Here is a 23,901-nt window from a genome sequence, read left to right as displayed (position 1 = left end):
TGTCAGCTACCATAAACCACTTCAAGTTATTTTTTTGATAAAACAGGTCGGGAGTTATTAAACCGAACGTGGACGCTGTTTCAGTGTTACATTTGCTGCGCATATCGGATTAATTGTAACAGCATGGAGTATAAATGTAACAACGCTAAAAAACACCATTAAACATATCGTTTTCAGCTTAAAGCAATTATATTTCATTGAAGCAACTCCTTAGCATTGTTTTCATACCATGGATGTGATAAGAAAATGTATCAAACATATTGGGAAATATTAAATAGTATCGGGTGTACCAGTTTGGGCTTTTTTTTCAGTTCAATGGGGAAATACATTGATTAAACAAACGTTTGATTGATTGAGTTGTACAATGTTATACAACCCTAAACTAATTTTAGAATACACTACACAATACAATACAATTTTAGAACATATAATATTGGCCAATATGTCAAATATGTAAATATTACTTATAATGGCATTGAATGGAAGCGGACCATTTGTAACACATGTTACAATTGACCCTCCCTCCGAAGTTTTCTTTGCCGTTGCTTACAGACCAGAATGAACGTGAATTCCGTCTAAACACGATGCAAACTAATGAAGAACATAAGCATGAAGACATCCATGTGGATTTTTATTCACCAACACCAAAGAAAAAACTTGTAGCACACAAATACTCCAGGTGTAAAATTATACGCATTTTGAAAAAAGTCAGTTTTTCGCCAATAGCTCCCCGCAGGATGAAGGTAAACACTTCAAACTTCCTGGGCACGTAGAGTACGTTGCTGTACACATACTGACGCGATGGCGTCATGGTGGCGTTGACCAATCAAGAGATAACGTCCATGTTACAACCGTGACGCGTTACATCCAAGGCGGCTCTCCCCTACTTTGGGTAGGCTACAGCAGTGATACTCAACCTCAGGCCCGCGGGCCACATCAGGCCCGCGGGACCATTATGACTGGCCCACCAATGAAAGTCTAAAAAAAAGAAGAAAAAAAAAATCTGGAAAATGAAATAAAAATAAAAAAATCTGAATGAAGTTATCTTTAATTACATTATTATAAGTAATACTATTAGAGTTGTACTATTACTCGAACGAAAATAAAAGCTTGGGGCGGGGGGGGGGGGGGGGAGATGCAATGCAAATGAAAGACATATACTGTGTATCCCTATTCCCTGACATAATTTTATAGCTAAACGGACAGAATTCTATTTTATTTGAATGATGAAACCCAGCTGCCATTAATAGTTCTTCACTTATAGCTATCTATTTTCAGGTAGATTGTTTTATTTTACTCAGTCAGCCATATCACTACTACATTTTTTTCATGAAAAAGGTCATAGCTGGGTAATCTATTTTCAGGCAAATTGTGTTTATTGTATTTTATTTTACTCAGCCATAACAATTTATTTTCTGTTAACCAACTTGCTGGCTGGCAGGCAGGCAGACAGCTACTCATAGACAGGCAGACAGACAGCTACTCATGGATAATTGGACAGGCAGGCAGTCAGACAGCTACTCATAGACAGGCAGACAGACAGCTACTCATGGAGAATTGGACAGGCAGGCAGACAGCTACTCATAGACAGGCAGACAGACAGCTACTCATGGAGAATTGGACAGGCAGGCAGGCAGACAGCTACTCATAGACAGGCAGACAGACAGCTACTCATGGAGAATTGGACAGGCAGGCAGGCAGACAGCTACTCATAGACAGGCAGACAGACAGCTACTCATGGACAATTGGACAGGCAGGAAGGCAGACAGCTACTCATAGACAGACAGACAGCTACTCATGGACAATTGGACAGGCAGGAAGGCAGACAGCTACTCATAGACAGACAGACAGCTACTCATGGACAATTGGACAGGCAGACAGCTACTCATAGACAGACAGACAGCTACTCATGGACAATTGGACAGGCAGGAAGGCAGACAGCTACTCATAGACAGGCAGACAGACAGCTACTCATGGACAATTAGGCAGGCAGGCAGGCAGACAGCTACTCATAGACAGGCAGACAGACAGCTACTCATGGACAATTAGGCAGGCAGGCAGACAGCTACTCAGACAGGCAGACAGACAGCTACTCATGGACAATTGGACAGGCAGGCAGGCAGACAGCTACTCATAGACAGGCAGGCAGACAGCTACTCATAGACAGGCAGACAGTAAGACAGCTACTCATTGACAGACAGACAAATAACTACTCATGGACAGACAGACAGGCAGGCAGGCAAAGAGCTACTCATGTTATGTTATTATGTTATTATAACAGCTACTCATGTTATGTGCAATAATTTGTGCAGTTATGGAAACAGCTCTTTGTGTTTATGCAAGAAAATGTAACACATTTATTTATTTACATATTGTGTGCATGCACATTGTACTTTCCGCCGCGGATTTATTTATTTCCCAAATGGTCTAAAATTGAGTTATTTAGCATACTTTTACCAATGAATTAGCCTATACACAGACAACGACTGATTAGCCTATTTTGGACGATATGGGTCTTTTCTCGAGTCACTCCGCTGAAAGTGTCAGTGTTGCTGCCTTACACACCCGCCGCCTATGGGCACTGTAGCCTACTGTAGGCATTATAATACCTGGCTAGGTGAAAACAAAAGAAACCCGATTAGCATTTGAGTACTTTTAACACCTCTGAACAGCCGGCGGAATTCCAGAGCATGTGTAAATACGCTAGTATGCAGTCTGTGACAGAGTCACAGAGTGTCAATAATTCCCAGAAAATCTGTAATGTTAATATAAAATGTCCACGGAAATCCTCATGGGGGCTAAAAGGGGCTATTTAATTCTTCATATAGCCCCCACAGACTCGACGTCGTTGGACAGACTCCACTTCATGTTTCAGCTGTGTTTTTAAACTCAGTAGTACACAGCGCACACTCGCAATTGCAGCTGGAGGGCGACGCGACACACACACCCCCCCCCCCCCACACACACACACACACACACACGATGTGATTTGGGAAAAGCACAGAAAGAACAAACGATGCACGGGCGTGCAAATGATTAAGCACGCACAGAAGCACGCACAGGCAAATGTTTGGAGAAGCTGAGAAGCACACGCATGCAACATGCTGTAATGACCTGTTTTGGTTTCTTTTGCGTGACTGGCTCGCAAACGTTTGGCGTGTGGCGTGTATTGAGAAAGTGCGGAGCGTTTTCGTCGTGGCATGATGTATTCCAGTCCAGTTGTTGGCGGTGGCAAGCATGAGTCTTGTTTGTTCACTTTGTTGTTCACGTTGTTGTTGTGTGTAGAGTGGGCGAGTCCGTTTAGTAGTACAGTGGGTCGGTCACACACAGCACAGAGGAGCAGTGAAAGGGGGAGGAGGCTCTGTGCTGGTGGAGAGTTTGGCAAACATGACGATTTTGACGTCACAGAAAGTTGTCCCATGGGATCGTGTGGTGATGTAAAACAATATTTATAGAGTAATTAAGACATTTCTTTCAATTAAATGTAGCCTATATGTATTCTGGGAGTGTGCCGAATTTATTTTGCATATAGAGATGTGTGGTAAAAGTGTGGTTCGGTCGGAGAAAGCTGTTGGATAAACGGCCACTGTGCTTATGTACCCCTGTCTATTAGGGTAGCAGGATATAACTTTCGTCCATAAATGACAGGAGTCTCCCCTCTTTCGGTGAGGATTTTGCCTCGGATGTGTGTGGGTTTGCGGTTGTGTTTATAGGTGTGGTTAAATAATTCTGGTCCGGGAACCCCTTTTGGTGTTTTAAAGGACCACTTCACCACTTTTCAACTTCTCTTTCCTATAATTGGTCCTATAACTAATGTTCATGATAAAATACCACATTTTCTTCCTCAGCCTGTGTCTCATAGGAAGGCTGTGTGGGCAGTTCAGAAACCCGTCCACCAGTGACATCATCGATGGTGAATCCAAGCTAATAGAAACGGCAATGCTTTCTTTTCCTGAAAAGTTGCAATGCGAAAGTTGAAGTCATCGTTCTCACGATTAATACAAATCTAAATATATTTTAAAACAAATCTTGTTTAAAAAGAAATATGCCTAATGATGATGATGTCACTGGTGAACGGGTGTCCCAACTGCCCAAAGCCCTCCTATGAGACACAGACTGAGTAGGAAAAAATGGTGGTGTTTTATCATGGATATTATAGTGAGGACCAGTTATATGAAGAGATGTTGAAAAGTGGTGAAGTGGTCCTTTAAGCTTTAGCTATTTTTGAAAAATCAGGAAATTGTCACAAATTTGGACGTTTGAACGTTTTTAACTCAAATCTTTGCTTCTGGGGGGGGTCTCTTGGAACGACATATTTTCAGATGGGGGTCGGCGGCCAAATACAGATAATTCTGGGGACGTGGGGGTCCTTGACATGAAAAGGGTTGAGCATGCACTGACACACAGTAGAAACATGGATTTAGAAGACATTTGTAGAATCTGCTCTCATCCCTAAATGGGTTAAGGCCTCATACTCACACATGGAAGACCAGATGAAAAACTGTTTAAGTCCCCACTAATTTAATTTTCCATAATGTATAAAGGGGTCAGTTACTATAGTTACTGTACTTATTTTGATTATTATTGCAAATCAAAACATACATCAACCACTTCAGCGCTATATACTGTATACAACCCTCACACTTCGGCCATTTGAAAATAGCAGATAATGATTTTTATACATTTGATAACTTGAAATGTTGCGTTATATGCACAATGAGTACTCTAAGTAGTAAGTAAGTACTTTAAGTACATTTTGACGCCAGTACTTTTGGACTTTCACTCAAGTGCATTTTGAATTCCGTATACTTTTATCGATACTTTTACCGGAGTACTTTTTCCAACCACGGTTTATTTCACCCTGGGTATAATGACCCGCCGCCATCACACTATAGCAGAGAGAATGCTGGAACCACCTGCCTCGGGATATAAGCACTTTAAAAAAGCACTTTGAACCACTTCTTCTCAAAGCCCGTTTTCACAGACTATACGGTATACAGCCCAGGGGTCTTCAGTGTGTCCTGTTCAGGCCAGGGACACCTGAGCCGAGAGAGATATGAAGCAGGGACCCCCCTTCCACTACACTGTACATGTACAATTGAGCTGAACTTGCCAATCATGCGTTTTTTTCATAGATTTCACAGATTGCTTCATAGACTTGTTTGGCAGCACTGTACCATTGTTCGGCAGCACTGTACCATTGTTCTGTACCATTGTTTTGTATTTTATATTTGTTTATCTTTTTTGGTTCATTTGTTTAGGCATTATCACTTCTATTAATATGTTGGATTCATACTAGCTCTGGTCCATAGCCTTCTACTGCTTCTGCCCTGCAGTATAAGGCTATGGGACTTTCGGTTTAAAATCTCAAATCAAAATCAGACCAGCCTCTCCTCTCCTTTAGCGTAATTAAAAAGAACGTTTTTGCTACTCACCAAAACAAAGGCGGGTCGTGTCATTAGAAAGCCTACTTTCCTTAGTGGACGCACTCTGAGCCCCCCACCGCACGTATAAACTGTACTTGTTGGCCTGAAAGGGATTTTTTTTCACCGGAGGAAAAATATTCTCTGGGCAATATCGGTAGAAGGCGCAGTGGATTAACTAAAAGTATTTTTTTTCCCCAGTGGAAACAAGATCCCCTTTTGGCCAAAAAGTTCCGTTTATACGTGTGGTGGGGGGCTCAGAGTGCGTCCACTAAGGAAAGTAGGCTTTCTAATGACACGACCCGCCTTTGTTTTGGTGAGTAGCAAAAAACGTTATTTCTATTTACGCCAAAGAGGAGAGGCTGGTCTGATTTCGATGCGAGATTTAAAACCGAAAGTCCCATATAGCCTTATACAGTATACTGCAGGGCAGAATCGTCGAAGCAGTATAAGGCTATGGACCAGAGCTAGATTCATATACTAATGTGAATTTTCAGACATTTAATTAAAAAAAGAAAATCTACTGTATCTCATCAAAGATTGATGAGATAATTCTGAGGATCCATGTACAATAGCATAATTAATTGATGCTCTGATTGTGGCTTGTTTATTGTTCTTATATATTCAATATATACATAAGTGATTTAATTAATTGTATGGGTGTGTGTGCGTGCGTGCGTGTATCCATCTGCTTGTGAGTAGTCGGACCTTGATGTCCCCCGCGACACGTACAGTATAGAATTTGAGAAATAGACGTTGTGTGAGGACCACTTTCCTGGTCCTCGCAGGAAAAGGATTTTGTTTTACGGTTGAAAAAAATAGATTTGACATTGTCAAGTTATTATAGGTTTAGAGATTGGAGACTATTATGCAAGATCACAACGTGTGTCGTGAGCTTTTTCGATCTGCTATATTACTGTTATTAGTTTCTATAATATTTGTCATAATATTTAGCTCATTTGTTAACTAACTCAACTCAACTGTGTGTGTGCGTGTGCGTGTCTCTCCCCCGTCAGGACTCGGACCTGGTCCTGACCTTCAACCTGTCCATGCACCGGTCCTGGTGGATGGAGAACGGGCCGGGCTGCCGGGTCACCCCCATCACCCCTCCTCCCTCCTGGGCCCCCGAGGACCACCGGTACATTTCCATAGCGGGGTGTCTCATGGACTACCAGTTCATCGAGGTGGCTCACTCCTCCCTCCAGATACTGCTGGCCGTGAGTACACACACACACACACACACACACACCACGCAGTGGCGTGCACAGATAGACAGTATAGGGGGTGATGGAGCACCCCCTCATGCCCTTTTGGCAATGTGCTCTTAAAAAAGGGAAAAGAATAAGGACCATGGTGACATTGATCAATTCTTGACCTCTAAATGTCTGTGCGCGCCACTGACCACGTGTTCATCTTTGACCCGTTTCCGTCCATCCGACGTGTCCACGCGTCATATGGAATCCAATCTGTGTGCACGTCGTCCTATAGCGCATCCTCAATGATACCAGGCGAGAGAAGAATATTCTGAATCTTTTCCTTTTTTCGTTTTTTTTTTCCAGTCGGAACTCTCGGCCACCGTACGCTGCGCTCTACGGTCGGTCATATTAGCTTTCCCGTTCACTTAGCTGTTCAGCGCGGCAGAAAGAACGCCTCGTCTCTCCTAATCCAGGGCGGTTTTAGTCTGGTGGATATACTAAGCGCTTCATTTCTGCTCCTCATCCGCCTCTCGTTCAAAATAGGAACGCTTTTTGGATTCACGTATCGTATAAATGAAATCGAGAGCAAGGTATAAGCTAGCAAAATATTTCTCAGTTTTTCCCCGGACGCTATGATGAGCTTGTAGATCTGCTATTTTTCAATAGCTGAAGTAGAACATCCTTCCCGTCCCCAAAATGGACTAAAGTACGCATGGATTCAAGTTCTGCAGTCGCGACTGCCACTAATATCTTTCATTGAAGCATGTTGCGCGTCAAACATAGCTTGTCTATTACCTATGCAATGCGTCTCAAAGAGTGTTTGAAAAAAAAGTGGTTGAAAATGAAATGAAATTTATTTTTGTGTTATTTTTGTGTGGGTGGTTAATGCACATAGCCATTCCTATAGGTCATGTTATGCACGTGGTGTGTGTCTGTCTGTGTGTATGTGCGTGCGTGTGCATGTGTGCGCCCCGGGAGTATTAGTCGTAATTTGGCTTGCTGCAGGGGGTCAAGCCCCCTTTGGTGTCTATGTGTGCACACGTGCGTGCTTTGAGGTCTGCCATTTTGGATCTCCACTTTTCTTTCTACAGATGCAACAGTACTTGTGTTTTGGAGATCAATGGTCTGACAGAAAAGGGAGTCGGTGTAAAGATGTAAGAACTGCAGCGTGCTACGTTCTCCTCGTTATTTAGGACTGCAGTAGTGGCAGCGTTCTGAATCAAAGGCCTGCCGTCTGATGGATCTGTAAAGACGCAGTATAGTCGAGTGTACTGACCATACAGTATATATGAAGGCCCGTACGGACAAGCTTTAACAAATCTCGCTGAGACGCAGAGCAATTTAAATTCAGTTCTTCAGTCCGTGACTATAGTACACACGCCAAGAGTTCTGGCTTGGGTTGCTGTCTTTTTTTTCTCTTTTATCTTTTTAACAACGTCGACTGAAGTTGCAGCGCTGCCATTTAACCGCTCTGCCTCGTCTCCGGAAAAAAAAACTATTCCATGAGTTTTGTCTTTTGTTTAAATTGAAGAAAATCATTCATTCTGCTATACTTTTGATGCTCTTGTGTGATGCTGTTGTAGTGTGATCGAGTATCGAGACTTTACGAAAGAGTCAGAATATGGACGCACGCACGCACACACACACGCACGCACACACGCACGCACGCACTAGAGATCGCCAAGGGTCCATTTGGTTTCTAACTAATAATGCTAATTCAGCTGGGGACCCCCTCAAGGACCACTAGTGTAGAGTACTGTACTGCAGAGAGAGAGGGAGAGAGAGAGAGAGAGAGAGAGGTGCATTTTGTGTCCATTAGCCTAATGACTGCTGCTGCATTAACATTACTCACAGCTACTCTCTCTCTCTCTCTCTCTCTCTCTCTCTCTCTCTTCTCTGTGTCTGTCTCTCTCTCTCTCTCTCTCTCTCTCTCTCTCTCTCTCTCTCTCTCTCTCTCTCTCTGTCTGTCCAGCGGTGTCTCTGACCATGCTGAACCATCCTGGGTTGTAACTAAGCGGCATGCAAGCCTACAGTATGTCGGTCATCTTGTTGGCAAGAAGATAATGACGTACTTACAAAATGCATGATCAGCATTGGTCACCCACAAACGGCAAACCTCAAGCACATAATGGACGACACACTATATAGCAGTGTTCTGGCAGTGTTCAAGAGACAGCCTCTCTCATTGGTGTTCAGTCGGTGTTAGTGTGAGAGACAGCCTCTTTCATTGGTGTTCAGTCTGTGTTAGTATGAGAGACAGCCTCTTTCATTGGTGTTCAGTCAGTGTTAGTATGAGAGACAGCCTCTTCCATTGGTGTTCAGTCAGTGTTAGTATGAGAGACAGCCTCTTTCATTGGTGTTCAGTCAGTGTTAGTATGAGAGACAGCCTCTTCCATTGGTGTTCAGTCTGTGTTAGTGTGAGAGACAGCCTCTTCCATTGGTGTTCAGTCAGTGTTAGTATGAGAGACAGCCTCTTTCATTGGTGTGGTAAAATGTTGGTAATTAAACATTAAAACACCTGCGGCTTATAGTCCGGTGCGGCTTGTATACGTACATATTTGGGATTTCCCCTAAATGTGGCTGGTGCGGCTTATATTCAGGTGCGCCTTATAGTCCGGAAATTACGGTATACTGGATATCTTGTCCAGTGCACTAGTCCCTTCCTAACATTTTAGTCTAGTTTTTATTTGTTGACCAAATTGTCAATAATATATCTAGTCTTCGTTTTAGTCATCATCATAGCCTTATAGTTTCCATTTAGTTTCCGTTTAGCTTTCGTCCGGGTAAAAAGGTAGTCGACGAACATTTATCGTCAAAGTTTTAGTAGTCGACGGAATCAAAAGGTTAAGGTTTTTGACATTTAGTCGACTTAGGGATAGCGTTTGTGAGGTTGTGGTTACCGTTCTGGTTAGGGTTATGGATATAACCACGCCTACTTGAGTGAACCATCAAAGAAACAGAGAATCCCTATACTTTATGAGGCCCAATGAACCCTATAAGTCCCTCAGGGCTCTATACTAGGCCCCCTCCTCCTGTCCCCGTCCCCGTCCCTCTAAAGAAAATCTCTTCTCCAAAAATAGCCAATCTGCAAGCTTGGGAGATCGGCCAAAACGTCAATACCGTGCAATCTTTCTCCCCCTCTTTTAGTTTTTACTATACGTCTTATTGACTCTCTCTCTCCTCCCCCCCCCCCCCCCCCCCAAGTCTGTCATCCTATCTGCCTAGCACTTCTGTAGCTCTGGTGCGTGCGTGTGTGTGTTGCGTGCGTGCGTGGTGTAAACATACTCTAACAAGCATGCAAGAGTTTTCCCCCAGGATACCATGTATTAGGGTTGGGGCATGAATCATTACACTCAAGTAAAAGGAGAGAGAGAGAGAGAGACCTTTAACCTGTCACTGTTGTGTATGTGTTGGTATATTCATGTGTGTCCCAATGGCTCTCACCCTGCTATGTCAAGAGATGTGATTGGCCCACAGTTATAGCCAGGGGTGTCATTTACACTGTGTGAAGTAACTATAGTATGTGTACTCGAGTACTGCACAGTACTTAAGTATACCATTTTGAGGTACTTTTACGTCATGTCCATTTCCCAATACCTTTACTTCTACTCCACTACATCTCAGAGGAAAATATTGTCATGTAATATTGTTACGACTTCCTCTTTGTGGGCTTTGAGCCAGTGTTGATTTGGTCGACTAAAACTAAGATGAAAGAATGTTCGTCGACTACCTTTTTCCACTGACGAAAACCAAATGGAAACTAACTGAAAACTAAGCTATGATTAAGCTATGACGAATAAAGACTAAAGACTGCACTGACAATATCGTCAGCAAATAAAAACTAGACAAAAATGTTAGGAAGGGGACTAGTGGACAAGAGATCCAGTATCAGTCATTTTACACTAGGCGGTTGGATGGCGACATGAGTGTGGAAATCCCCTCAGACTAGACTGCACTAGCAGACCAGCTCGTTAATAGAATTAGAAGCAGCTTCTTGTTAAATTAGCACAGGTCTCTCAAGGCTGTCTGTCCATATAGCCGCCCATCTGGTTGCTCCCCATTTCTCTCCCCATGTGTGTGTGTGTCTCTCTCTCTCTCTCTCTCTCTCTCTCTCTCTCTCTCTCTCTCTCTCTCTCTCTCTCTCTCTCTCTCTCTCTCTCTCTCTCTCTCCCCTCAATCAATAGAACTATACTTAGAGGCTGTATGGCTGAGGTCCAAGAAGGCACCGCCACACAGTTACAGATCCTTGGTAAACATGAACCGGGACGGAACCTCACGCGTTACACTCTTATACGGTGAAATGAACACCGAGGATTCCGACACGAACACAAAAAAAACAGACACACACACGCTCGCGCACGCACGTACGTACACGTATACGTGTGCGCAGCGGGGGGAGGCACTGTGTCTGTCTGGGTGTAATTGGCGTGTTGAAATATACTGCCATGTTCCATGAGTGTACATGCACCTGTCCGTCCGTCCGTCCGTCAGTCAGTCAGTCAGTCAGTCAGTCAGTCAGTCATCTAGTTGGCTGGCTGGTTTGCTTTAATTGCTATAACGGCGTCGGAGCACACGAGGCTACGTTCAGCGTAGCGGCTGACTGCTGTTCCTGTGTGGATGACTGTATGCGTAGCGTATGTCCTCCTGTCATGTATGTCTTGTTGTGTGTGCCTCATGTTGTGGAATTTGGTGCATTTGACATCATCACTTCACATGCACTTCAGTCAGGCACAACTCATGAATGGATGAAATATATATATTTCATTGAATATAAAATGAGCAATATATTTATTACGGTTTGGCGATGAATTGGATCTGCTTTTTAGTATAGGCTATACTCTTGTTGTAGGTTACATAATCTTCCAAAGATGAAGAAGTTCTTCAGGGTGAAGTGTTGAGAATGTATTCAGAAGATTCAGCAGAGTAACAACATACAGAGAGTGAGGAACAGGCCTCCTCCGTGCCTGTTCCAGCAGCCCCTCCGGGCGCAAGCCTCCTCAACCCCATTCTCAGACAGTCCTTTATAGTCTTGTCTTAACAGAGAAGTTATAATGAATGTCCATATAAGGATCTGCGCTAAACATAAGGGCGACAGACGAATAGTAGGCTATACATCCGCTGACAGCGTGGAGGAGTCAGGTCAGCTGGTAGATTGACAGCTGCAGCTGAGCCAGAATGAGCATATTGGTGAACAATGATGAGACTGAATGGAAGGCAGAGAAACACACAATAATGCATATATTTGGGCAGTCTATTTGGCATTCTAAAATTGCCATTACACTCTGATCAAGCGCATCATTATTTATTTCGGATTTTGCAGTAAACGCTGCAAAATCATTTCTTTTAATATTTTAATTGTGTAGAGAAATTAAGTATAGGCTAATGCAGTCTTGAGAGAAAAAAAATCATTATGCTGTCTCGTATGAGTAGTTGCTTTGACAGTTTTACAAAATGCACATTTACAAGTGAATCGCCCTCCATTGTCTCCAAATGTATTTTGGACAGCTGTCAAAAGCAGAATAGTTCCTGCTGCCCCGTCATGGTGAATCACGTGTCAACAGTGAGTGGGAGCCGGCGCAGCATTGTCAGCCATGTAGCCAATTCTGACCTGAGATCAGATTCAAAAAATGTTTTCTACATCCTGACAGTTTTCCATTCTGACCTGAGATCAGATTCTAAAAATGTCTCCTACGTCAGTCGTTCTTCGATTTTTCAAAAATAGCAGACCGACAAGCTCATAGCGCGCCACTCGGTGGCGCGCTATGAGCTTGTAGATCTGCTATTTTTAAATAGCTAAAGCATAACATAGTGCTAACACCAAAAGGGGTTCCCGCCCATAATGGGTTAATCTTCCAATATGAACACAACAGTACTTTTAGCCCTGATGAAGGCCATTGCCGGTGCGAATATGTTGGTCTCATAAAATACTTTCCCTTTTTTGAGGGGCACTGGCCCTTCGTTTGTCCAGCTTCGAGGGTTTGTGTGAACACAAACATTGTCCTAACATGGACATTGAATGACATTGACAGTTGAATGGCCAGCTTTGAGTGTTTGTGCAAACACATGCAGACATTGAAGACAAAAGACAAGGAGGAGAATTGTGATTGGCCGGAATGAGATGATGTGTGATGATAAGAGCGCCCCTCACTTCACACGGGTGTGATTGTTCTTACAACAGTCGTAGTAGTACTTGAACTTGAACGTGTACTTGAACCTGATCGGGTCATTGTAGCCAGTGTTGTTTTCGTCGACTAAAACTAAGACGAACAATGTTCGTCGACTACCTTTTTTCACTGACTAAAACTAAATATGACTATGATGACTAAAACTAAGACTAAATATCGACAATTTCGTCAACGAATAAAAACTAGACTAAAATGTTAGGGAGGGACTAGTGGGACAAGAGATCCAGTTTTATGCTGGGTTGCCTGCGATGCGTTGTGAGATTGTAGATCTGTAGCTATTTTCAGCATGCAACCAAAGTGTAAAATCTGCCATTGCAACGACATCAAGGCCTGTCAAAACACATGTTAGTCGACTAAATCAACTGTAGATTTAGTCGACTGAAACTGGACTAACACTAGAACATTCCAGGTATTGAACCTGATCGGGACATTGTAGCCAGTGGTAGATTGCAGTAGTTCCAAAGCGCCGCTGTCCATGGTGCTGAACTCTGAACTCTCACATGCTTTGAATGTGTGTGAGGACAACTGCAGTAGGTGTTTTAAACATTATGTTATAATTTAGCTATTGAAAAATAGCAGATCTACAAGCTCATAGCGCGCCACCGAGTGGCGCGCTACGAGCTTGTAGGTCTGCTATTTTTGGAAAATCGTGAAAATATTTATTTCATAAAACTGGAGGATTTTTTTTTGAGGTCAGGCATAAATGGGTTAAAGATGGAGTGCCGTGATTGTTTTCCACCCTAAAACATGCCGATCAGATATTATTATTATTATATAAGGAGGAGGATTTTATTTTGATACAGTACTATAGACGGTTACGCCGCGGACAAAGCCAACTCGGATCGTGACAAATCATGAAAATGAACACTATGGGCCGATCAAATAATTTATAAGAAAAAAAAAAAGAAAAAATAGTGTTGTCTCCAGGCTTTATTTTCTTCTTTCTAATGATTTGATCGGCCCAAAATATTGTGTTCATTGTCATGATTTGTCACGATCCGAGTTGGCTTTGTCCGCGGCGTAACCGTCTTTAAATAAATACTCTAAGAAAAGCCTATGGGCGAAATGCACCGGGGATTAATTTCCTGGGCCACTCGTCGTTCTGAAAGGGGGTGGGACTGCGACGCTCTATAGTTCCAGGCAGGTGTTCCGTGTGTGTGTGTGTGTGTGTGTGTGTGTGTGTGTGTGTGTGTGTGTGTGTGTAAGAGCAGACGTCTTCATTGGTATAAAGGAATAAAGCTGATCTGCCGTCATCACCGGAGATGACTGAATAGGACTGCAGAGTACGTCACGGCAAGGCAGAAAGGCCTAGCTTTCTCACGGAGTGTGTGTGTGTGTGTGTGTGTGTGTGTGTGTGTGTGTGTGTGCGCGCCCCTCCTGCCCCAGTGTTGGTTGTGGCCCGCATAGACCGCTTATGCCCTGACTTGACAACAGTAATAACATAATAAATAGTAATGATTCTCATGGAACACATTTGTGTGCCGTTTAAATACCAACGATCTGCATACACTTTTAATAGACTTTATGGCAGATGTTGTGCGTTGCACGCACGCACACACACACACACACACACACACACACACACACACAGAGAGATATAGACCATGTTGATCATTAGTGCTTCACTCAGAAAAGCTTTGTGGTATTGAATAACCCCGCTAAACACAGACATTAAATGATTGAACCCTTTTGAACAGCACAGTGGAATGAGTCATATTCTGACATTATCCTGTGAAATGTCTCAATGTGAGAACTGTAAACAAATTGTGCAACGACGCAACGTTGTTGTTTATTTGCCGCCGTGCTCAGAGCGAGCCTCGCGCTTCGGTGCATTCCTTCTTTAATCACAACAAAATACCTCGTTTGACGCCCAGCTGCCGCCGCTCTATTTCCTGCTTCAGCATTTGTCATATCGGGGCACCAGTGTTGATTTCGTAGACTACATTTCTTTACTGACAAAAAACGCGGAATAAAAACAAAATACAAACTAAGCTATGATGATGACTAAAACTAAATATTCTGACAATTTTGTCACCGTCCATCGATGAGTGAATGTGTGCGAATGAGTGAATGTGATGCACATTGTAAACAAACGCTTTGAAGAAATACTGTTTTTATCTAGAACAACCCCATTTAACTCTATATCTACCGCTAGCTGTTAGCATAAACCCCAGTTGCCATTGCCAGCATACGTGTTCACTTTAAAAGACGGAATTTGGATATTCAGCAAGCTGCAAAACCACACATAGCTGTCTAACGTTAATCTTGGCTAGCGGTGCTGAGCCTCCTCGTGGCGGCCCTGTTTTCACAAATGTTACAGTACCACACACTCAATAATTCGTCATTTTAATTTATTCTAATTGTTGTTATTGCAATTTACGAGCTGTGTTCGCTTCCCGCGGTTTGCTGTTCAAAAGCAATATAATGCGAGTTCAATGCTTTCTAATTAAAAGCCTTTTCCACAACTGTTTCCATACCCTATTTGCGCATTTCCCTTGTTCAATATAGGCCAAAATCTACCCCCTGCACACGCAAAAACGTATTTGCATTTTCTTTTCATGATTCAAATTTTCATTGCTTTTTCAGTTTAGTCACACAAACAATTAAGACAACAAATTAAACAAAACTAGACAAGAAAATAATAAATACATTACACAACGAAATCTTTACAGAAAAGATAAAACAATACAGACAATACAATACCATACAATACAATTATAATAAAAGAATAATAATAATAAAAAAAGGAAAAAGAAATTCCATTGCACCTGGGTAATATAAATGTACACTGTATTCAAGGAAAACAAGAGAGAAATGGACGTTGCGCTCAAACCACAATGGGATCTCTGACAGCAATATGCATTATGTATCCTCCCCATTTCCGGATATATTTGTCTAGTCTGTCGGACCTCCTATATGCCATTTCTTCGTATGCTGCACTTATTCGCATTTTTTAAATGTTTCCATACAGTTAAGAGCCTTAATGCGCAAAAAACCGGCTTAATGGAAACACACCTATATAGTTTCATCATTTCTTGTTTTTGGAAGTGATTAAAGAGACAATAACGAGTCAGCTGTGTGAGATAGCCTGCATGTTGGACATTCCAGAGTCTAGGAGCTTGGACAGCAACAAATCCTGACCAAACTTTTAAAGTTACATACGTGCATTTACTCAAATACTTACTCAAACTTTGAGGTAGTTTTACTTTACTGGAGTATTTCCAAGTTTCAATATGTTTACCTCTACTCCACTACATCTCTGAGGCAAATATTGTGCTCTTACTCCACTACAATTATATGACAGCTTTAGGCTACTATTTATTATTTACTTTTATTATTATTATTTAGATGCTCACAATGCTGTGTACATCTGCTATTTTGAAACATGAAATTGGACTTTCTGCATAACGAGTGTACAATTTTATGCCAACACGTTTGTACTTTTATTCCAGTGAAATGTGAATACAGAACTTTACTTAAAGTAAAAAGAAAATATGAAATAACATACGAGTACTGATCTTGGGACTCACTCAAGGAGAGCCCTGCCTGAGGTATAGAACCTAATGAACAAAAAACGACAGATAGCTCCTCGGGAGATAAAACACAGACGTATATACTGTAGATAAAGGAATGTGTGTGCTGCCAATTCAGCTGACAACTAAAAGGCTTTTCTCTGGAACCGAGACATCCGAATGCTGCCAGTATACACTCTGAACAGTGAGAGAGAACCGAGACGTCCGAATGCATGCCAGAATACTCTGAACAGTGAGAAAAAGTGTACTTTGAAAGGAGTCAAGGAACATCTTGTGTTTCGTTTTTTCTTTTGTGTGTTTATTCCTGCCTTCTATAAGCGTTGACACGTTTCGGTGTCAGTGTTGCAACAAGATGCAGCCTGTACTCTAAACATGCACTTTACAATTGCAATTCAGGCATTTAGCAGACGCTCTTAATTCAGAGCAACTAGATTCAACTAGAACTCCTTCATACTCCCGTGGCAACTCACCGCAGTGGCGTTTTCTAAAGTTAGAAAAGTACAACTTTGCGTTGCACTCACCGTGACACATCTCTCTGAGGCGCTAGGTTTAAAGGTAGAGTCAGTGATTTCACTTAATTCAAATATCACTTATTTTTTTGTTTTGTTGTGATAATCCTCTCTACTATAGAGTGTGCTGACCATATAAGGAGTTCCTCCCTGTCCCCAGTTAACCCCTGGGGGTCAAAAAACCGTAGGTTTCGTTTTTGTTCTCTATCCTGATTGGATGAAAGCTTGTGTCCCAAGGCAAAAACGAAACCTAAGGGTTTTTGACTGAAATCACTGACACCCCCTTTAATGTTTGTCTTGTCTAGACAAACATTAGAAACGCCATTGACAATGAACAGAGTTTCATGTTTGTTTTGTCTGTCACTATGAGCAAATCGGCATAATTATGCATGTTATGTTATGATATCGCGATGATAAGGGTTGGTAAAGCGCCCCTCACTTCACACGGGTGTGATTTTTTGTTATCATCGTTTAGCTGATATAACTGTAAGGTTATCACCTTAAAGGTGAGTTGCTTATCACCTAAAACTGGAGTATATGAATGAGCCTTTTACAGTAAGCAAGAACAACACGAGGTAACACATCAAATGCATATAAATCTAGTCATCTAGTATCATAAGTAAACTAAGAACCTACTACTGTATCATCGGTGTAACAGTAAAATATCCGTACATTGAAACTAGAATGCTATAGAATTTGTCTGCATAACATGCTATCTAAATGACATATTTTAGGTTTGCATAAACCTGCAAGGTCGTCAAGGCTAGGCCAGGTGATTTTTCAGACTACGGCGGAAGATTGGGAGTGAGTCTGGCGTTCCGAGTGTTTGGGAGCAAGAAGGGAGAATAGTGATCTTATACTATAAGAGCCTAATGTATCTATACTCTTACTTGAAGTATGGATAGATTGAAATGTGATGTTTTTTCCACCACTGTCCTAATTTCTTTGATTTTTTTTGGTCTCTAGACCCTCAAGCATTCCGACCTCTCGCTGTTTACACGTGGCCAACGAGGCGGGCTTGACGAGGGGGTCCTTTTCCCCGAGGCGTGATGAACTGCAACGCGCGACCACATCGTTAGCGGCACGTGGGCGCGGCACGCAATAACAACCGCTGACCCTATATCGACGTTCTGTCCCGGCAGGGCCGAACGCCGCAGGCTAATAGTTCGCCTTCACGTCACGTCACGTCCCTCCAAAACAAACCGTGAGGACTTTCCCCCGCGCGCGCACATCCACTTGAACCCTGGTCACCCAGGGCTCTGTGGCAGGAGAATTGCCGATCTACAGATCTGAGGACGTTTTTAGGAGGAGAGGGGAGAGGGAGGGAGGGAGGGAAGGAGAGAGAGGGTAGAGGGAGGGAGGGAGAGAGAGGTGATGGGGGGGGGGGGGGGGGGGTGTCAGATGGAGAGAGGAAGAAGATGATGAGACGATGGGAGAGGAGGAAAGCTCATCGCAGAGGGAGCTGAACGTTATTTAGTCTAAATGAGGTCGAGACCTTGAGATCTACTCTGAATCTTAACTCTCACGGTTAGCAGCTCCCTGTGTGCGTGTGCGTGTGTGTGTGTGTGTGTGTGTGTGTGTGTGTCTGCGTGTGCGTGCGTGTGCCCATGCAGTCTGTAGAATACCAACTAGGTCAATGTCATGTTTCCTCTGCAGTTAACGCCTGAGTTGAGCAGTAACAGCTTCTATTCAGAGAGACTAATATTGTTTTAAGGCCTCGTGCACACGCACACGCTCGCGCGCTCGCGCACACACACACACACACACACACACACACACAGACACACGCACACGTGCACACACATACACACACACAGAGGTCGGGTCTATAATGCATTATAAGCTAATTTACACTACACTACACTGCATTACAGGGGTAAACGTGGCCATCACATATACAATGGATACGTCAGTCAATGTGCTTATACAAGTTTTAGTTTAGTATAGCACATTGTATTAAAACGTAGAAGCAATATACTTGTATCAAAATAAAACAAGTTCTATGTGCAAGAAAGGGAAGAAGCCGATATATAGGCTTATTTGGAATCGCACACAGAAGGAGAGATAAAACATAGCGATTATATGTGCCTTTTGGCGCGGAGAAAACCGCATTAATGTTTCGCGAGGAAAAAACGGTGGCTGGTGTCAGCGCCAAGATGTAAATGAATACATCTCTGTGGTTCAGATTCATACTGCTGCTCACATAATGCGCAACATCTTGAAATGATTGGTAGTTTGTATATCTTTGTGTGTGAGGAAGGACAATAAGGGTGGACTTACAAAAAAAAGATCTTAATCTGTTCCTTTTGTTCATTATTTACGATGCTATTTTGTTTGAAATATATATTTTTTTCTTAACCTATTCATTCAGTAGCAACAATAGCAGAGCTGCAAGCTGTGGCTCATGTGGTTAACATAGTATTTTTCATTAGATTGTGATATTATGAAACATAAATATCAAACATATAATTAATCCTGACCAGACGCAGGGTATAAAACGTACCCTCATCAGCCATAAAACATTGTTTATGTTCTCTGTGTGTGTGTGTGTGTGTGTGTGTGTGTGTGTGTGTGTGTGTGTGTGTGTGTGTGTGTGTGTGTGACCGATACCGCCATGTATATTCATAGCATTGGTCTCGTGCGTTATGCCTGGAGTCATTCTGGAGGACTAAAAAAAGATTAAACGGACTACACCATGAATTTCGACTTTTCCCTCCAACAAATACCCCATTATGAACAATCAGTCTTTCTCTTCATATCTGGGTTTTGATGTGAATCGGACTCGCAGCGGGCCAACTGAATTGCTGCTACTCGTGATGTCACAGGTATCTCCCTGTACTTTGTGTACTATATAAGCCCTCCCCCTCTTCAGTTCCACATTGAATTAGCATTTCGTCTTTGGAGACTGTGGGAGGAGGAGAGGGGGGCGGGCCTGATTACAATGAGTCAAAGATCACGCAGCGCCAAAAAAGCTCACATTCACAACATAACAACGCTCAACTCATCTTGAATTCCGGTACCATAATGTAAGATCTAATAATAGTGCTGTCAAATGCATTATTTTCCTACTTGGCGTGCTACTTATATTGAAATCACAGATCCATCGCCATCCCAGCCACAGCAGCCTATCCAACCTATCCGGTACACACATATAGTCCAGGTACAGAGCTCAGCGCAGAGGTACGCATCAGGAGAAACACAAAGTTAAATCGGGTGTCTTATACCAACTATATATAGACGTGCAGGGTTCCGACCTCTACGTTGGAAGGCCTGGTTTAACAGCGGGGCGATCAGATCGGCCGTGGGTCGGCGACGTGCGACAAAAATACAAACCAGGCCCTTTTTTTTGCAGACATTTACGAGAAGAAACCAGAATGCGGGTTATCTCTCTCAAGGTTTCAGATAACCTTGCAGCTTGCCTTTGAAGATAGATAGAAGGTGTTTTTGCGTGTGTGTTTGTGCGTGCGTGCGCGCGCGCGTGTGTGTGTGTGTGTGTGTGTCCGTGTTGTCTCTCGTCTCTCCTGCTCTAACTGTGAGCGATATCCCACAGTGCTGTGCTGCTCTAGTTGTACCAACACCTGTTTCTGTGTATGTTCAACTGTGTCGATAGTTGTATGTATATCTATTGTCTATGCATACACATGTCTCTATAGTTATGTCTGTACTGTACTGTATGTCTCTGTATCGCTGGTGGAAAAGGTACTCACATTTTTGAGGGGCGCTATAGGCCCCTCCTATATGCCCAGCTTTGTGTTTAGTTTAGTTGAGTTTAGCCTACAGTCTACACCAGGGGTTCTCAATACGTGGGTCGCGACCCCTCAGGGGGTCGCCAAATTATTTTGGGGTGTCTCCAAATTATTTTCATTATTATTATTTTTTTTTGCAACTGAATGGCTGGAAAATGGAAATGAAGAGTTTACATAGTACACAATAGTGCATCCATAAACTTTCCTTAATGATTATATCTGGTTTGAGTATTCATTTATGATGTATTTTCTCTATTTGTAAGGTTATTTTTGCAGTCAGTTTGTATTGGGGGTGGGGAGTGGGAAGTTTACTAAGTTCTTGCTTTGATGCGCTAGACCAGATAACAGGACAGTAGTCCAGATTTGACAGAACTAGAGATTGTATGACTAGTCTGATTGTTGTATTAGTTAGCAGATGAGCACTCCTTCTGCAGATGAGAACTCTGTGTGTTTGTCTGAACACAAACATCGGCTACTGATTGGCTGATCACCCCATAGCGATGATTTGATTGGCTGAGCACAAGTACATATTGAATTTTGTTTACTTATGTAAAAGTATCAATACTGCAATATAGAAAATCTGAAATGCTATGTTACAAGTAAAACTCCAGAGTAAAAAATGTACTTGAGTAAATAAAGTACTAAAGGTACCGGCCTCAAAATGTACTTACTCATTCCTCGCCTATAGTTCGTCTTTTGACACCTTCTGGTCCAACTCCAAACGCCCTCGTCGCCGAGATCGTCTTTTGGCGCTTAACCCATTCTGACCTGAGATCAGATTCATACGAGGTTTTCACTGGACACACACTGGTCTGATTAACCCATTCTGACCTGAGATCAGATTCTAAAAAATGTCAGTCGTTCTTCGATCTTTCAAAAATAGCAGACCTACAAGATCGTAGCGCGCCACTCGGTGGCGCGCTATGAGCTTGTAGATCTGCTATTTTTCAATAGCTATAAAGCATAACATGATGCTAACACCAAAATGGGTTCCCGTTCAGAATGGGTTAATATAAATTGATTATGCTTCACAACTCTGTTCTGTACGCGCCTGTAACACTCCGGCTCTGGTGCGATGAACATCTCTGATTCTTCTTCTGCGTTTTACATCAAAAGAAGCTTGATTTGCAAAGGCAAGGGTGCTCAGGAGGTGTGCAGGTATAAAAATATAAAAAATAGTAAAAAGGTGCTCCTATGGGATCGACCGGGATAACACATACCATACCATACCATACCATACCATCTTTATTTCTATAGCACATTTAAATAACAACAAGTTGTACCAAAGTGCTTTACAATAAAATAATAAAAATCACAACTTCATTTAAAAACAAACCAACATACAGTACACAGTGTCACTTTCGACATCAAAAGCTCATACTATGCTTGGAAAAGCCAAAGAATAAAAATATGTCTTGAGGCGTGATTTAAACACCTGAAGAGTGGGGGCTTGTCTTATGTGCAGAGGCAGCTCATTCCAGAGCTTGGGAGCTGCCACTGCAAAAGCCCGGTTCCCTCTGAGCTTCAGCCTTGATTTAGGCACCACCAGGAGAAGCTGGTCAGAGGACCTAAGGGTCCTTGTGGGAACATACGGTTTGAGTAGTTCAGAGAGATAAATGGGTGCCAAACCATTTAAACATTTAAAAACAAAAAGCAAGACTTTGAAATCAATCCTGTATCGCACAGGAAGCCAATGGAGGGAGGCTAGTACAGGACTAATAATCACGCTTACCTGTAAGCAACCGTGCGGCGGCATTCTGGACTAACTGTAAGTGAGAGATGGAGGCCTGGTTGACTCCAATATACAGGGCATTACAGTAGTCGAGGAGGGATGTCATAAAGGCATGGATAACAGGATCTCCACTTTGTTCTATATCAAGCTTGATTTGCGGCTCATGTCTCTAAACGCCGGTTACAAAATGTATGTTTTGGGTGTTTTGGGTGTTTCGCGGGACCTGTTACATAGCTATATTATTCACGTCCTGATTCTCCGTTTCCGAGTGAAACGCCTTTCAAAATAAGACGGTTCTCCGTAGAGACGAATGTTTGGCGGTTCTCCAGTACACAATGCAGCCACCAGATGGTGCTGCCGGGGGGGGGGGGGGGGGCAATGTAAAGTCATTGTGTATGTTTTGTTTTGTAATAATAATCAAGTCAAATACATGTAGTGGAGTAAAAGTACAATATTTGAATCCGAGATGTAGTGGAGTGTAAATTGGGAAATACTCGAGTGAACTAAAAATACCTCAAAATTGTGCGTCTGTGTTTCTCTGTCTGCGTCTGTGTTACTCATGTGTCTGCGTCTGTGTTTCTGTGTCTGCGTCTGTGTTACTGTGTCTGCGTCTGTGTTTCTGTGTCTGCGTCTGTGTTACTGTGTCTGCGTCTGTGTTACTGTGTCTGCGTCTGTGTTACTGTGTCTGCGTCTGTGTTACTGTGTCTGCGTCTGTGTTACTGTGTCTGCGTCTGTGTTACTGTGTCTGCGTCTGTGTTTCTCTGTCTGCGTCTGTGTTACTGTGTCTGCGTCTGTGTTTCTGTGTTGTTCGTTTCACATCTGTCTCCAATCAATTTGATAGCAACGCAATCGAATCAACTGTTCTGTTTAACACACTCTCACCCCCCCCTCCCCCCCATCTCTCTCTCTGTCTTTGTCTCTCTCTCTCTCTCTCTCTCTCTCTCTCTCTCTCTCTCTCTCTCTCTCTCTAGTTGGTGGGATTTGTCTATGCCTGCTATGTGGTCAAGCTCATTTCAGAAGAAGAGGACAGCTGTGAGTAAACACGCACGCACACACACACACACACACGCACATGCACACATGCAGACGCACACGTGTGCGCGCACGCACACACACACACGCGCATATTTCTCCTGCGTTTATTTCCGTGTATTACTCATAATCATACTGCACATCCTGTTTCTGTGAAATTGTCGGAATCGGCCGTAGAATCTGATGTAATCTCCTAAAAGCATTTAGGCTTTAATAAGCGGAGAGTCTCCAGAACCTCTGCATTAGATTACGTTACAATGTTTTAATAATTAGATCCCGGCCAGGTCAAACAAACTGTCTATAAAATATATTCTATTCAGCCCCTAAAATATATATATATATATATATAATTTTGCTGTGTTTCAGTTAGCTGGACATAAAGGTTTCATAACATTCATTTTAATTTATTTAAATTTTAAAATTTCATTTTCATTTTAGGTTTTATGACCTCAATTATACTCAATGTAAAAGATATGTATACATCCCGGTTTTTATACGGTGCTAGACCCAAAAAAGTGGAATGTCCCCACACGATATAATTCTGC

General features: G+C 42.6%; 1 protein-coding gene across 2 annotated transcripts in view; it reads left to right on the top strand.

The window, feature by feature from the left end:
• Positions 1–23,901, top strand: part of nkain2 (sodium/potassium transporting ATPase interacting 2) — a gene marked incomplete at its 3' end in the record, with an annotated part of 138,245 nt that overhangs the window by 100,320 nt on the left and 14,024 nt on the right. For both annotated transcript variants that reach the window (XM_080790408.1, XM_080790409.1), the window contains exons 4-5: positions 6,440–6,640; positions 23,296–23,356. In XM_080790408.1, the coding sequence (XP_080646534.1) occupies positions 6,440–6,640; positions 23,296–23,356 (262 nt within the window). The remainder of the gene's footprint in view (positions 1–6,439; positions 6,641–23,295; positions 23,357–23,901) is intronic.

This window comes from Protomyctophum bolini (assembly GCF_963924005.1).
Source record: "Protomyctophum bolini genome assembly, chromosome: 19".
Lineage (NCBI taxonomy): Eukaryota > Metazoa > Chordata > Actinopteri > Myctophiformes > Myctophidae > Protomyctophum > Protomyctophum bolini.
Note: the sequence above shows the minus strand (reverse complement) of the source record. Positions and strands in the feature narration are given on the sequence as shown.